Source organism: Bidens hawaiensis, unplaced genomic scaffold (assembly GCF_021521415.1).
Source record: "Bidens hawaiensis isolate Kalapana, Puna unplaced genomic scaffold, B.hawaiensis_p1.1 tig00002525_1, whole genome shotgun sequence".
Lineage (NCBI taxonomy): Eukaryota > Viridiplantae > Streptophyta > Magnoliopsida > Asterales > Asteraceae > Bidens > Bidens hawaiensis.
This window is the reverse complement of record NW_027491138.1, coordinates 626,985-639,509: the sequence shown is the minus strand read 5'-3', so window position 1 is coordinate 639,509 and position 12,525 is coordinate 626,985. Positions and strand designations below refer to the sequence as shown.

At 37.1% G+C, this 12,525-nt stretch overlaps 1 protein-coding gene across 1 annotated transcript; it reads left to right on the top strand.

The window, feature by feature from the left end:
* The first annotated feature begins 2,399 nt into the window (after nucleotides 1-2,399).
* On the top strand, nucleotides 2,400-3,081 carry LOC143619873 (uncharacterized). Its single transcript, XM_077091699.1, has 2 exons — nucleotides 2,400-2,853; nucleotides 2,942-3,081. Exons 1-2 carry the CDS (start codon nucleotides 2,477-2,479, stop codon nucleotides 3,012-3,014), a joined length of 450 nt encoding a protein of 149 aa, XP_076947814.1. The 5' UTR covers nucleotides 2,400-2,476; the 3' UTR covers nucleotides 3,015-3,081.
* The last annotated feature ends 9,444 nt before the right edge of the window (nucleotides 3,082-12,525 follow it).

Sequence of the window (12,525 nt, the reverse complement as noted above, 5' to 3'; positions counted from 1 at the left end):
CTGATATTGCCTAAACTTAGCTTCTTTGAGTTGAAGCGAGTGATGAAGTTTGGCAGAGATTCATCTTCCTCTCGTATGCATTTGAGGATTGTCCATTGCTCCTCGGTATACTTTCTTTGCTGGCTGAAGTGTTGGCTAAACTTCTGCTGGAAGTCTGCCCAGTCGTAGATGTGGTTGACCGGTAGGCGATCAAACCAAGCTCTAGCAGCCCCCACCAGCGTCATTTGGAACATGTAACACCACGTGGGTTCCGTCCAATTGCTGACGGTTGCCCCCGCTATGAACCTGTTCAAATGATCGTCTGGATCAGATATACCGTCATATGTGCCTATGTTGGGCATTTGTTTGGCACTCTTTGGGGCGATTGCTTCAGCAATGTCCCTTGCAAATTTGGACGTTCCTGCATTTGCAACGTTTGGTCTGAACGTTTTGGAGAAGTCTCGTGGACTTCCACCTGTGCTTTTTGGTTTGAAGGCTTGTCCAAAATGCCTTTTCGGTTGGGATTCCGTTTCCTTACGCTTCCCTTTTGCCCTATGGCGAGGGTTCGCGTCGGAGTCGGATTCCTCCGAGTCATCCTCCCAGTATTCGAATTCGTCGGCCTGTTGCACGGAATGCAAGCGTTCGTTCAACTCAGCCTGGAATTCCTTTTGTCGTGCCTCCGCCCATGCCTTAACTTCATCGAGAGTCTGGCGGGGGAGTCTTCGTTTCTCAAACTGGATATCGGTGGATCCCAGTAGGTGATCATTTACTGCACTTGCCCCAGCTTTGGTAAGTGGGGTAGTGTTCGTAAAATTTACTTCACTTGCCCCGGATTCGGTAGCCGGGGTAGTGTTTGTAAAAACTGTGTTGCCGGTATTCCCCCCAGTAGCTGGGGTTGTGGTTACCGGAATTTCTCTAACCATCTTTGTAAAAGTTTGAAAAAACTGGAGAAAATTGTAGTTCTAGCTTTATGCACGGATGGCGCCAATGAATAAACACTAACCGGACCCCGGACAGATTACTGGTAACCTGGGGGTTGGAGAGATGTTTCCCACGAGGGGTTAGACCTTGAGAAGATGGTTCTTCTGATAACCTGCAAAACAGACACCGTGAGCTCGTCACTGAGAAGGGGGGGGGGGGTTCCTCCTTGTGACCACCCTCCGGCGTGAGAATCAGACTAGATTGCTCTTTAAATATAAAAGTATATTAAGAGATTGCTAGAGCAGATATCAGGTATATTATGATGATAATGTGATAATGTAATGTGTTGAGATGATCATACCATTTGGGGTATTTATAGCCGAAGGTAGGTTTCCAAGGAGGTATGGCCGGCTGCAACAGTGTTCCTGTTCATCAACAGTAGCCTACGCACGTGCCCTGCTGGTAGTTGGTGGGTAGGCAGCGGCTGATAGTGACCAGGCCTGCTGTGTACTATTCCCTTTCCACCAACTGCCGGCTACGCACGTGGTATGACAGTAGTTGGTGAGTAGGCAGCGGCTAATAGTGATACAGTACAGGAGCATGCTGCTCGCCATACTGTATCAGTGAGCTGTCGTATCTCTGATCAGATCTTTCGCCCATACCTCGTCAGGTACAGTAAAAGATCCTTCAGTATACGGACTGGCTTATTTGGGCGGGAGTATTCCCCCTCCCGCCTCTGTGCGGGATTGCTCCCGGCTTGGCTCATTCCTTCAGGTGACACTGAATGATCGAGAGCTAAGTGCCTTGTGCGTGTAGCCATGCTGCGCGGGTGGCCTTCCCTAATGGCTTGTATCCGAGGCTGCGGGGACAGGCGGAGTCCTTCACCATTGGGAGGCATTTCCTGCGGGACCAGCTTGCGTACTGCGCGTAAGGACGTCACGTCTCTGAGCATGGTTGGTCCTGCGGATCCAGTTGGTCTCTGCGCAGACGTCCCTGTTTAAGGTGAGTCTTGCGGGTCCAACTGGGCTCTGCTGGGACCTACCTCTTCAAGCACCATGAAATTTCATCACCACTTTGGTCCAAAAACAGCCCTGCTTGCAGTGCGCACATATGATGTATATATGTGTGAACCCTCGGGTGGGCAAAAGTGAAATTGCACTAATTTTGACGTTATTTTACTAATCTCGTGAAAATAACGTTAAAAGTGACGGACGGTTAATCAGGCATCATGTGGTGGCGTTGATAGCCGAAAGACAAGGGTACATGCACCGATCAGCCGGTGTCCCGATGATTGAGTGCTATGTGCCTTATGTCCAAGGCTTGATGCAAAACTACTATCGAGCCGGGGGTCTCACCGGAAGCAGCCTCTCTATCCCTATGGGGTAGAGGTAAGGCTGCCTACATCTTACCCTCCTCAGACCCTACCATAGCTTTGCTATTGGTGGGATATACTGAGTACGTTGATATTGATATTGATATTGATATATAACTTTGGTCCAAAAACCTTCCTTCAAACAGCACAGGTTCATCATCTCCCACGAAAACCACGGTTGAAGAAAGGAAAGAGTTAACGGAAATGATTGACGGCTTGCCAGAGTCATGGCACGAGTTGTCACTAAAAGATATAGTTGCAGATCAAGATCCATATGATTTAGGGTTGCCATTAGAAGATACGGTTGATATGAAGCCTAAGTTGAAGGGAAAGAAGAAAGTAGCGAAAAAAGGGCCAATTTCAAGGAGTGTGAGCCTTGACACTGGAGTTTTCCTTCTCAAGATGTTTGTCCCGAGTTCTTTTGGCTCGAAAAAACATACGGTTACTCGAAGTAATTCAATGAATTGTTTGAGGAAACGAGATATTGATGTGAAGCAATTGAAGAGTAGGTTTTTTGATGAGAACAAAAGTAACATCAGTAGCAGATCATATGAGGATAATAGACGCGCCAACAACAACAGGTTACAATATTTTTGTTGGTATCTTTTTTTTTTAAAGGAGGAATATGTACTTTTTAGACATCTGATTGTTGGCTTGTTGTGCATGCAGCTATGAAGAAGGGACGTTGAAGCCTGGATGCGGGTTTGAACCGACAAACCAAAAGTGGTGCGTCTTCTTCTGATTGAAAAGGAATAACAACAAACCCTATGGTTCATGTTTTCTTAGAATTATTCTAGATTTTTTTAAGGGTTATGTAGATATATCATTATTAGTTTTTGTTTAATTTCAGAACCAAATAAATATTTTTCATATGAAGTTCTGTTAAGAAAATTACTACATTGTAATTTGGATAACAACTTTGATCTTCTAACATCGGAGTTGCATCACCTTCATGGAAGGATCGATTCGAATATTTGATTAGTATAATTGGTTTTCTTTAATACCAGAATGAAATTAGAATATATATACTGATACAAGTTAGGACGTGTGGAGTGTACACTTGTTTGAGATTATTTTTAGGCACCAACAAACTCGAGGGTTTAGTAGTGACAAAGCATCAATAGTAGCATAGCATCAGGGATAAATGTTGTTAGCAGTAATTGGTCCACCAGTAGCAATTTGATCAACATATGGTTCATCAATCAGTAACAACTGCTAGCAGTAGCAGCCATTATTAGTAGGTAATTATGTATGTGCAGTAACAATTGGGAGATCATTAGTAACCAAGTTAATACAAGATGCTAAGCATTAGTAATAATTAAGTTACCATCAAAGAAGTTTCCGCTGACAATTTTCGTGTTGAATAACTGCTAAATGTTATAACCAGCAACTAGCACACTCTTTCATGCATGAGGAGTTGCATCATTTCATCTTAAATGCTGTGGTAATGAGTGTTTACGATTATGGGAAAAACGATAGCTGTGGCTTTGGAAAACAGCAAACCAAACAGGCTAGCTGTAGGGATGGCAAACAAACCTGCACTCGAAGGCCAATCCTGAAACCTGAAACATTCGAGACAATGTACTTATTGTAACACTACAATACTAAATGCATGTTTTCATAATTTACGCAATCCCATGGGTTCCACATGTTTTACAAATACATCTCCTGAGACGGGTTTTGTCATAGGACCTGCAACCATATTGTGCGTAGATATATACTTCATTTCTTGCGACCATGCCTTTGACATAAATATGTTTTTAAGTCTGTGTGCTTGGTTTAACGATGGATCAACTTCGGACCTTTTGTATATGCTATAGCGACTTGGCTATCAGAATTTATCGACACTCTTTCAATATGATCAGTAGTTACTCCCAAACTATTTAGAAATTCAGAAAATGATTAAGCCACATGGCTTCTTGTACTGCAACTGTAATGTGGCAAATTCAACTTCCATTGTGGATAACGCTATTATAGCATCAGCGTAACCTTTTATTTGCAGATCATTTCCATCATAGCAAAATGAGTAATTAATGGTACCGTTTAGGTACTTTAGTGTCCTCTTCATTAATTTCCAATGCATGAGTTTAGAATTTGATTGATACTAACTTATCATGCCTACTGCAAAGCATATATCTGGTCTTGTGTATGTCATGATAGCATAGACCAGACTTCCAATTGCACTTGAAAAGGGCGCATTTTTCATTTGCACCTTTTCTTGTGGAGTGTTGGGACACTTTCTTTTGCTCAACTCTTCATTACTCGTCATAGGAGTATCAACAGGTTGCAGTTTTTCATATTACTAAGTTAAGGCTTTAGAAATTAAGATGCAGCAACTTCTTAGAACGATCACTTGAAATCTTGACTCTTAAGAATTATGTAGCTTCACCAATATCTTTCATTCCAAAGTTAGATGATTAACTTCTTTTAACTTCAATGGCATATTGCCTTGTCATTTCTACCTATTTATATATCATCAACATATAATGATAAAATGACAGGTATTCCCTTACATGTTTTGTTATATACACAATGATCCTCAGATCGTATTGAAATCGTTTGACATGATAACATTCATGCATGTGCCACTGTCTTGAAGACCGTTTGAGACCATAGATAGATTTCAGTAATCTAAATAGTTTATTTTCTTGACCTTCCTTTATAAAACCTAAGAAAAGTGGTCTAGCTTTACATCCATTTGATGTAACTCAAGATCCACACTTGCCACTATAGCTTAAATTAGACGAATCGATGAAAACCTTACCACGGAGAGAAAGTCCCCTGATAGTCAACCACTTCCTGTTGGTCGTGACCTTTTGCTGCTAGTCGAGCATGCTTTGCATTTTTCAATACTCTCTTAACATGTCCCAATCTTGAAACTAGATGGTGAAAACATGCAGCGTGAATTAAAAATTATCAAATCAAGCATATGCTATAAACCTTAGCAGGATTTCTAACCTTCATGATCTTCTCTTAGTTTGCTGATTTTTGTTGCAATTTGTTCGTTTTTAAAATTATTAGATAATTAAACAATACTTAGGTTTATATTTATTTGTATTATTATTTGTGACATATTAATATTAGGATTAAAACATAGGGTTATGGGATTATGAAAACAGTTAACAAAAACCGTCATTAACGGTTTCTTGTTAACCATCGCATCCCTCTCAAACCCTAGGCTATATAAAGACTTATCTATCATTGTAAACTTCATCAAGATTAGTCATTAATCCAATATATAATCGTTTATATCTGCTATGCATATATTCAAGTTTGTGTTTCTGATTCTGATATACCAACAAACTGGTATCAGAGCGCACCAGGTTGAAGATCAAAATCGCTGCATAACAAGTCTCTATCCACGATCTATCATGATGTCCTGTCAACAGTGTATTATTAAACAAAAGAAGATGAATCAGAAAAGAGGCAGAAGGAATCAAAGGCAGTGTTTTTACTGCAAAGAAATCGGTCACTTCATTGCTTGCTGTCCGATTAAAGAAGAACATGAGGCTTCACAACTGATCCAACAATCTTTAGATGTGGAAATAAGAAATCAATTCAATCTAGAAGATTATCAAGAAGATCTACTCGTTGCTGGTTTTGATAAAGGTTTATGGGCAAACATATTGTAATACCCGTAATTTGAATTGATAATAATAATAATAATACAAGGATGGTTAAAATGTAAATGTTTAAATTAGTTAAAATTAGTTTGAGGACTAGTTTTGCCAATTTCTAAAACACAATTTAAAACCAGGCACACACCTACGTTCCTTTCCGATGACTACGTGAGCAACAACAAACAAGATTATATCGGGATTTGATTTTTGTTTATAACTCGTTTAATTGCACGCACACACACACATATATATATATAAACGATAATATCCATTCAGAAAACCATCTCTCTGCCGTATACACCGCCGCCGCCGCCCTGCAACTCGCCGGAGAAACCGCGAGGAATGCAGCCACCAGTTACAACCACTACAGCCTCCACGCACCGCCGTCTTGTACCGTTGTTGCTTCTTACCATCTGATTTCTTGCTCCGACCATCACGCATCCGTGTTCGCATTAGCTACGTTAGGTCTCGCGGCTATTGAGGTAATAGTCGGTTCTCTGTTAGACGTTCGTTTGCATGAGTAATTAGTTGAGTTAATTCCGATTTGTTTCCGGCGACTAATATGTTAAACGTGATTTGTTAAAGAACATAAATGATAATTTTGTCACTCAAGAGTTTTGTTTATTCGTTTTATACTCAGCTCCAAACAAAGTTTTGATAAAGAGTACAGATATGACTAACAAGTGTTCGGAAATGCATAATTACAAAAACAATATTATAGAATATAAAAGCCACCCAGGTAGGCCTGTAAACGAACCGAACGCTCGGTGAACTGTTCAAGTTTGGCGGGAAGTTCGTTTATTTACTAAATGAACTGTAATACTCAGAAATTTTCTTAAACAATAAAATAATATTTGTCGAGTACGGAAATAATTAAAAGTATTAGCGTCTTGTTAAACTGGTAGAACGTTAATGGTAAATAACCTAATGTTTTCATATATATATTATTTTAATATATAACTTAGTAATAGTAGTTATGAGTTCAGGGGTTAGTTAAAACAAATAATAAAGTAAAAGGTTTGTTGTGTAAATATGGAAATAAACTAAGGACCATAGTTGCTGTTTCTTAAAAACCAAATTTGAGACATGCACATCATCTAGTCATCTACGTATCCAGAACTAATGATTATATCCTAATCTCAAAGTTAAACGATTAAACCGAAACTTGTGGTCTTTATTATTATTCCTTTAAATATCATACATTGAACCATTTTCTTTGGAAAACCCTAAATCACTCACGCCACCCATCGTCCCCGTTCAAAGACCCATACCATAACCTCTACCGCCACCATCTTCTTCCGCCGCAGCCGCTTGTCACGCCACTACGGTCGTTGCGTACTGTCACTATTGCTCACCGTTTGACGTCGCGTTCCGCTTTTTGGCCGCCATCACGCATCCGTATTCTCTCACCGCTCTCGCTCGATCTTTGATACGTTCGGTTCGGCTATATATATTTATATATATTGAGGTAATAACCATGTTATGAGTTTTAATATGTTATCTTTGAATTTGGCCACTGACTTTTGATTCGTTTCCGGCGACTAACCAAACATACCACACGAAAAACCGATTATCGATATATGTATAAGAATGTTTTTGTCCAGTTTTTCTTCTGTTCGGCACATATGGAGCCCTTTGATTAATGCTTATACATAATTAATATGTAAAGTTGACAAGCAGCTTAAGAGTAAATTACGATGAATACAACATGATAATTCATGTGATTGTATTACAAAGAAGTAATGAAGTTGGTACTGCATAAGCTAAGTAACCTATATATAATTTTAGATGAAAACTCAGTTTGGTTTCATGCATACATGTTCAAATATAATAATCAATAAATCATGTAACCTTTATTCAATAAAGTATCTATTATTTATTACTGTTAAAGTCATCGAACCCATAAAAACATATTTTCTAGTTTTCTTAAGCCAACTTGTCTAACTAGCAACAAAAATAATTGGTATTGTTAAAAGTTATTGCAAGTTACTAAGTAATTATGAATTCTAAACAATAGTAAAATATATATATGTTTAAGTATAAAGTATTCGTCGCCGGAACATCAATCAACAAACGAATTGGATCGCGGTAAATCCTAATCAAGATGACTAAAGTGTAGGTGTTAATACAGTTTAAGGACGTTGCCATTGTGTTACTTTGCCTTGCTAAATTAAGGTACGGTTTCCGTCTTTGTTTCCTTTTAGTATTATTTCTATTCCGTTACTTTGTAGTACGGATTCTGTTTTTGTTTCCTTTTAGTATTATTTCTATTCCGTTACTTTGTAGTACGGATTCTGTTTTTGTTTCCTTTTAGTATTATTTCTATTCCGTTACTTTGTAGTACGGATTCTGTTTTTGTTTCCTTTTAGTATTATTTCTATTCCGTTACTTTGTAGTACGGATTCTGTTTTTGTTTCCTTTTAGTATTATTTCTATTCCGTTACTTTGTAGTACGGAATCTGTTTCGTTTACTCTTAGTATTATATATTCCGTTACTTTGTAGTACGGATTCTGTTTCTTGTTACTTCGTAGTACGGATTCTGGTTTCTGTCACTCATAGTATAAATTATATTCTGTTACTTCGTAGTACGGTTTCCTGTTTTTGCTATTTTTAGTATTAATTATAGTCCGTTAGTTTGTAGTACGGATTCTGTTTCTTGTTACTTCATAGTACGGTTTCTGTTTTTGTTACTCTTAGTATTAATTATATTCTGTTACTTGGTAGTACGGTTTCTGTTTTTGTTACTCATAGTATTATATTTTGTTCCTTCGTAGTTCGGATTCCGTGTTTTTCTTCTTTTAGCTTTATATTGTTTTCACCGTTCTCGTAGTGGTACGGATTCTGTTTCTTGTTACTTCGTAGTACGGTTTCTGGTTTCTTTCTCTAATAGTATTAATTATATTCCGTTACTTCGTAGTGCGGCTTTTGTTCTCGTTTACTAATAGTATTGAATCTATTCCGTTACTTTGTAGCACGGATTTTCGTTACGCGTCGGTCATATTTTGAGTTCAGTTATTTTATATAATATATTTTAGTTATATGTTACTAGTTTCTGTACTCTGTTACCCGAGCATTTTCTGACTTGTCGTTGGGGCGTCAACGACATGGCACTTATCGTGACAGTGCGTAATCAAAGTTCACGGCGTCTCTAACTAGTACTTTTGAAGTATTAGGGCCACTTAGAGGCGTATAGATCGATCTTAGCTCCGACTCCTGACTCCTGACATGGCACTTATCGTGACAGTGCGTAATCAAAGTTCACGGCGTCTCTGAAAGTACTCATGTAGTACCTTGGCCACTTAGAGGCGTATAGATCGATCTTAGCTCCGACTCCTGACTCCTGACTCCTGACTTCTGTTTGAGATGGAACAATGTGTGCACGCCACCCACACCGTCTCCTTGGTGCATGGACTAGCTAGCTGTGTACCCCTCTGTTTAGGCTCTGGGTGCTTCCGTATTACACGACCTATTTATTTTAACATCATCGTCGTGTATATTAGTAATTATATTTTGTTTCGCTATATTTCTGATCCGTTTTGATATGAGTATATGCATTTGATTAAATTTGAGTATATTCAGATTACGTCCCGATCGTGTATCGGATTATGTTTCGCATTTAATTATAGTTCAGTTAAATGTTACACGTTATATGTTACACGTCACACATTTTATGTTACAAGTTATATGTTTCTAGCTCTGGGTGTTTTCGTTATAGTTCTGATATATTTCCGCATGCGTTTGACCATGTTCTGGCCAAGTGTCGGATCATACATCCGAATTTTATTAAGTATATGTTTCAGTAAAAAAGTTGGTTTCGAGTTTGAATTGAAGTTCGTATATTTATTCTCTTACGTCTGTCCTTACCTATACTATTGTTCTTTCCGTTACTGGGCAATTTTTGGCTCAGCCGTGTTTTCTTGTTTTGTTTTTCTTATTTTGTTTTCAGGTAATCTGGGATTCTGGGTATTTTAGTGAGGAGAGATAAAAAAATGAAGTTCAAGCTTCTAAAAGTTAATTCATTTTGTTTAATAATATGACGTAGGTTGCATTAATTTTTGTTGTATTTTGGATTGTGGCGTTGTTTTGATATCTGTAATAGTAACACGTTAGCCTGTTCCGGGTTGGGGTGTTACACATATGGTACATAAGTCTCTATGCAAATCATCATGTATCGGGTAATTTAGAATTATTTGATCATATTAGAAATTCATATGGGATAGAAACGAATGTTAAGGGATTGGGAACTGTGTTCATAAAAGGAATAGGGACAACATCTGTAAAAACAAAATCAGAAAATTTACACATTCCTAATGTATATTATATTCCTGAAATTGATAAAAACATTCTAAATTATGATCAATTGATTCTTCAAGGATATACTATAAAGATAGAGGGTCCTACAGGTCAGATATTTAGAATGTTTAAAGGAAGTTCGTTTGATATAAAGAGTAAAAATGGAAAGGAAATTAACAGATTAAGAAAGGATAAGAGGAATAAGGAATTGGGTAGATTAAGAAAGGATGAGAGGAATAAGGAATTTGTGAAAGAATGTAACAAAGATTATAAGAATTTTTTAAGATATAAGAAAGGAAAATCTGTTAAACAAGAGAAGGGTAATACTTTGGAAAGTTATATGGAACATATAAGTCTTGAATATGAGACGTTTAATTGGAACAAGGTAATCATTCTTACTTTAGAGTTTGAGTCATTTAAAGATTGTATTACATTGATAAGTTTACTTGATGATTCGGAGTTTGTTTCTATATACAAGGAGCTCTTAAGAGATAAATTTGAATCAATGATTTATTAGTTCTTGAACATATACCTTGCTCTAAATCGCTTAGTACCTCCTTATCAAAACAAGAAGGTAGAATTGTTGGATCTTTATATGCTAGTTAAGAGAGAAGGTGGACATGAAAGAATAGAAGAGAAAGGGTTATGGGTATTGATTGCTAAAGAATTGGGATTTGATTGGAGTGATAGATATGTTATGAAATTAATCTATGCAAGATACTTGGATGTATTTGAATTCGAATACAGGTTATACATGAGAGATTTAGGAAACGTAGCAGGTTGCAGTCGAGAAGACGAAACTGAAACGCATCAAGAAGGTGAAAATCAAGATGATCAAAAGGGTTCCGGTGAATTAAAAGAAGATAATGCAACAGCCGAGATCAACAAAAGACTTCAAGAAGCACACGAGTATGCAATGTTTATGGGAAACGATTGGAGTGGAGCAAAACAAATGTTTAAGAAGAGAAATGGCGAACACAAAGTGCGAAAGACTGATTTCAAGGCAGTAAAGATCGCTCTAGATGATGCACATCAAAGTTTATCTCCAATCAAGAACTCTCTTAAACCTAACTATGTTTAGGGGAGTGTATCAGATATTTAAACAATACTTAGGTTTATATTTATTTGTATTATTATTTGTGACATATTAATATTAGGATTAAAACTTAGGGTTATGGGATTATGAAAACAGTTAACAAAAACCGTCATTAACGGTTTCTTGTTAACCATCGCATCCCTCTCAAACCCTAGGCTATATAAAGACTTATTTATCATTGTAAACTTCACCAAGATTATTCATTAATCCAATGTTCTGCTGTGCATATATTCAAGTTTGTGTTTCTAATTCTGATATACCAACAAAAATTTGGGTCGGTGTCTAAGTTGAATTTGTTTCAATTTTTTAACATTTAGATCAGTGTCTGATTCAGCATGGATTTGCTAAAATCCAAGATCAATGTCACTTGTAACCTAGATCTAGCTACAACTCGCATACCATATTCTAATGAATCTTGGGGTATGTTGAGCAATAACCGAACGGCTAACCGAATTAACCGACAGTCGTTATCAGTTATTTTTGCACCCTTGGTTAACCGAAATTAACCGAACTAAACAAAACCATTCACATTTTCATATATTTCTAGCTTTTGTACCTCAATTTTATGTATTTGTTATTGTATGCCTCCATTTCATGTATTTATACCACCATTTCATGTTGATCAAAGCGGAAAATTTTAGCCCAAATTTGGTTTTGGTTATTAACCGAACTTAACCGAATTGAACTGTAAACCAAAAAACTAACCGAATTAACCAAACCAAATGGTTTATAAAATCGAGTAATATATGACTTTGGTTTTGGCTAATAACCGAACCAAACCTTGCACACCTCTAAGTGAATATGTTGGTATTACATTTTCAAAATCCAAGATAAACAAGGACATGTAAGGATTAATAAAAACAATAATAATTCATGGTAAGTATAGTACATGCATCCAGTTTTAATTTCTAACCGTTGTGAACGATGTTCTAGATAAAATGCAGCTGTTAAAAATAAATAAATAAATAAATAAAATTAAATAACAAAAAAGATTAATAATTGGTAGGCTATTTGGTTGAGCCACTTTGACTTGCTCAACCATGACGGAAACATCTTTATTTCCAACTTTGACTAATTCTTCGACCTTAGTGATATTTTGGACCGAGTTCTATGCACCAATTTCATATACAAAATTGTTTTGTATTTATTCTACCCCGTCACTATATATTATAATCTTTGAATGTAGAAAGAGTATTTAGTCATAGTCATATCCATTTATTCTATTACAATCATTTTCAACTTT